The 3,424-nt window shown below is 58.2% G+C and overlaps 1 protein-coding gene across 1 annotated transcript; it reads left to right on the top strand.

Moving 5' to 3' along the window:
* The first annotated feature begins 377 nt into the window (after positions 1-377).
* ARL4C (ARF like GTPase 4C) lies at positions 378-3,182 on the top strand. The gene has a single exon (XM_079782945.1). The coding sequence runs from the start codon at positions 951-953 to the stop codon at positions 1,527-1,529; it is 579 nt and encodes a 192-aa protein (XP_079639071.1). The 5' UTR covers positions 378-950; the 3' UTR covers positions 1,530-3,182.
* Positions 3,183-3,424: the final 242 nt, after the last annotated feature.

Here is a 3,424-nt window from a genome sequence, read left to right as displayed (position 1 = left end):
CGCTTCCCACTCCCTGGGCACACGCTGCCCTCGGCCGCAGCGCCTGCAGAGCGGGAACCCAGAACCCGCTCTCCGAAGCAGGCGGTGTCGCCCCCCCCTCCGGCTGTGGCCCCGCGGGGCAGACGCCGGCCGGGGTTGGGGGGGCAGGGAGTTCCGGGAGCCCGGAGCTATTTTTGTAAGATGCGTCAGCGGGCCTGGAGGAAGAGACAGCTCCCGGGCCCATTGTCTGGGCGCGGCACGGGAGGGGGACACCGAGGGCGATTCCCAACGCTCCTAAGGGCGCGAAAACGGCCCGGGGGGCGGAGAAGCCTACACCCCACCTCGGGCCGCGGCGGGGGCGGGGCCGGAGGGGGCGGGGCCACGAGGGGCGGAGCCGGGCGCCCTCCCGCCGCTGCAGGCTGGTGGCGGCGGCGGCGGCGGCGGCGGCGGCGGTAGCGGCGGTAGCGGCAGCGCGGGGACTGCGGGGACAGAGGCAGCAGCGACGCCTGGGGAAGCCCGCGCCCCCGCCTGCGCCTCCGAGGCGCGCCCCGAGAGCGGGAGCGGGAGTGGGAGCGGCCCGCAGCGCCGCCCAGGGCAGAGGCGATCGCCGGAGCCCAGAGAGCCAGCCGCGGAGAGCCGGGCAGCGACCGAGCGTGGGGGTGCGGCCCGAGGAAGACCCGGAGCGAGCCGGGGCCGCAGGAGGGCTTCGGGAGCGAGCATCCCGCGCCGCAGCGGCAGAGGCGGCTTTGCAGGAGACAAAAGCCCTCCGGAGAGACGCGATGCTGGGCTGGCGCGGGCTTGGGGGCCGCGGCGTCTGAGCGCGCCGAGCCGTGCGCCCCGGAGGCCAGGCAGGTCGCAGCGAAGGGCGGCGGGCGGAGCTCAGGTGCCTCCGGCCGCGGCGGGCCCGTAACCGCTTGGGGGGCGGCGCCCTCCCGCCGCAGCCGCAGTGGCCGGCGCCGCAGCGAGGAGCCATGGGCAACATCTCCTCCAACATCTCGGCCTTCCAGTCCCTGCACATCGTCATGCTGGGCTTGGACTCGGCCGGCAAGACCACGGTGCTCTACCGGCTCAAGTTCAACGAGTTCGTGAACACGGTGCCCACCATCGGCTTCAACACGGAGAAGATCAAGCTGAGCAACGGCACCGCCAAGGGCATCAGCTGCCACTTCTGGGACGTGGGCGGCCAAGAGAAGCTGCGGCCGCTGTGGAAATCCTACAGCCGCTGCACGGACGGCATCATCTACGTGGTGGACTCGGTGGACGTGGACCGGCTGGAGGAGGCCAAAACGGAGCTGCACAAGGTGACCAAGTTCGCCGAGAACCAGGGCACCCCGCTGCTGGTCATCGCCAACAAGCAGGACCTGCCCAAGTCGCTGCCGGTGGCCGAGATCGAGAAGCAGCTGGCGCTGCACGAGCTCATCCCGGCCACCACCTACCACGTCCAGCCGGCGTGCGCCATCATCGGCGAGGGCCTCACCGAGGGCATGGACAAGCTCTATGAGATGATCCTGAAACGCAGGAAGTCCCTCAAGCAGAAGAAGAAGCGGTAATGTGCCCGGCAGCGCTCGGGAGCGAGGGGCGGGGAGTGAGCGAGTGAGCCAGGCAGGAATGAATGGATGTGCGAGAACCCGCGTCCGCGAACAAAGACAGCGAACCAAAGCGATGCTTCGAATTTTTAACATGGAATCTCTGCACCCGGATGCAGGATCACTGACTTAACCTGGGTGTGTAGGCTGACTTGCCAGCCTGCCCTCCACCTGCTCCCACCCCAGCTCGGGGGACCTTTTGTCTGAATGCCAGAGCCCCCTGATGGGGTGGGAGGCCGCCCTGGAGAGTGGACGTGCCTGGGCTGCCGGCCACCCTCCTGGCCCATGTGGGAGGCTCAGATATCAGAAACAAAAGCGATTTCTTCCTACTCCAGCAGGGCCAGAAGTTCAGGCTGCCCCGCCCTCACCTGTGAGTTACCTGAGGTATGCAACTCCCAGAACCCTGGGTGTCCCCAGGTGGGGGGCATGTTGGCAGTGGAAGGTGCTGGGGGAACCACCGCTCCTTGCATCCATGGGCGGTGGAAGCTGGATAATTTTATGTCACAGGGCAGGACCCTGTTGAAATTTCACTTGTCCTGCTCTGGGCCCAAACGAGATGGTGGTTTGGGCTATCAGAGGACTGCCTGGAACAAGACACAGCCCCAGGGCATGGGTTGCTGCACCAACCTTGGCTGAGGGAATGGCCCCACGATGCCCCTCTCCTGGTGATTTGTGGTGGCTACGGAACCAGTTTTGCTGAGAACCGCTTTTCAGCCTGGAATCAAGACATCATCCAGATGGTTTGGACCTGTCCATGTGTAGGTCATTATCACACAAAGAGACCAATAAAAAAATAAATAAATAAAATAAGATAAAAACTGTTGGAGGTGGTGGCAAATGATGCATTTACTGTTTGCAGGATAGCTAAAGGTGTTTAAAGGGTAAGTAAGGCTCTGGATGTAAATGCTGGATGGATGTGTGTGTGGACACAGGGACCTCCCTCTGTACTGTGTCGTTGACAAAAATATCTAGACCCATATGTGTGGAATCTTAAGTTCCCTTAGCCTACTGATTGGTTTGTGTGAGCACACCAGCTGCAGATGTGTGCTGAATTGCAAGATGGTTTTTTACGAGGGATGTCTCACACTAACCGCCTGATGATGGGTTTTGGTTTTCAGACATGTTTAAAAAAAAAAAAAAAACTTATACAAATGAATGCTCACCTTAGAAATATTCACCGTAGGGAAAAAAACACACTTTGCTCTGCCCTTTTATATCCCTTTACGCTGCAAGAGGCGAGATGTTCAAATTTCTAATTGGGTTCATTGAGGTCTACCTTGTTTAGGTATTTTATTAAAAATGTGTCATTAGAGTATTTCATGTCATGCACCACAAAATAAAACCCCACCTTGTTGTAAAAGCTGACCTTGTTGCATGGATTTAAAAGCGAAGGAAAAGTACCAGGATGAGGCTCCTCCTAATTCATCCTTGTGGGAACTGGCCTGCGTAGCAAATGCAAACCACAGTGGGTGCTTGAGATAAAAAGCAAGCGTGTGACGTTATGGTCTCCTGTGCCCCGGCACTTGACAGTGTAGTTGAAAGAGGCTTTGGGAAATAAAATTAAAAGAATAAATATTTTTTCATAATGTAATTTAAATAAATTTTTTATAATCAGGACTGAGTCTTGGTTTGCAAAAGCTGTCATTTTACCCTGAGACACAGTATCAGAAGGGAAACTTAAGCTTACTGTTCGATTTTTATTTCCTCTTTGAATCCATGTTCACAGGTAGAATTTTGTGTTCCCCCCCACTGTCATAAGTTAATTTACGAAGGAAGCCTATTGAAATGGGGCATGGTCGTGCTTGAACACGGGAGTTAGTCAAATGATAAAGTCATGCCTGTTGTCCATTGCACTCAGA

The sequence above is a fragment of the Cnephaeus nilssonii genome, assembly GCF_951640355.1.
Source record: "Cnephaeus nilssonii genome assembly, chromosome: 10".
In the NCBI taxonomy this organism is placed as follows: domain Eukaryota; kingdom Metazoa; phylum Chordata; class Mammalia; order Chiroptera; family Vespertilionidae; genus Cnephaeus; species Cnephaeus nilssonii.
The sequence above is the reverse complement of the archived record's forward strand: the minus strand, read 5'-3'. Positions and strand labels throughout refer to the sequence as shown.

What these genes read in the sequence shown, in the direction of transcription:
- ARL4C (XM_079782945.1), top strand. Translation starts at nt 951, where the DNA reads ATGGGCAACATCTCCTCCAACATCTCGGCCTTCCAGTCCCTGCACATC.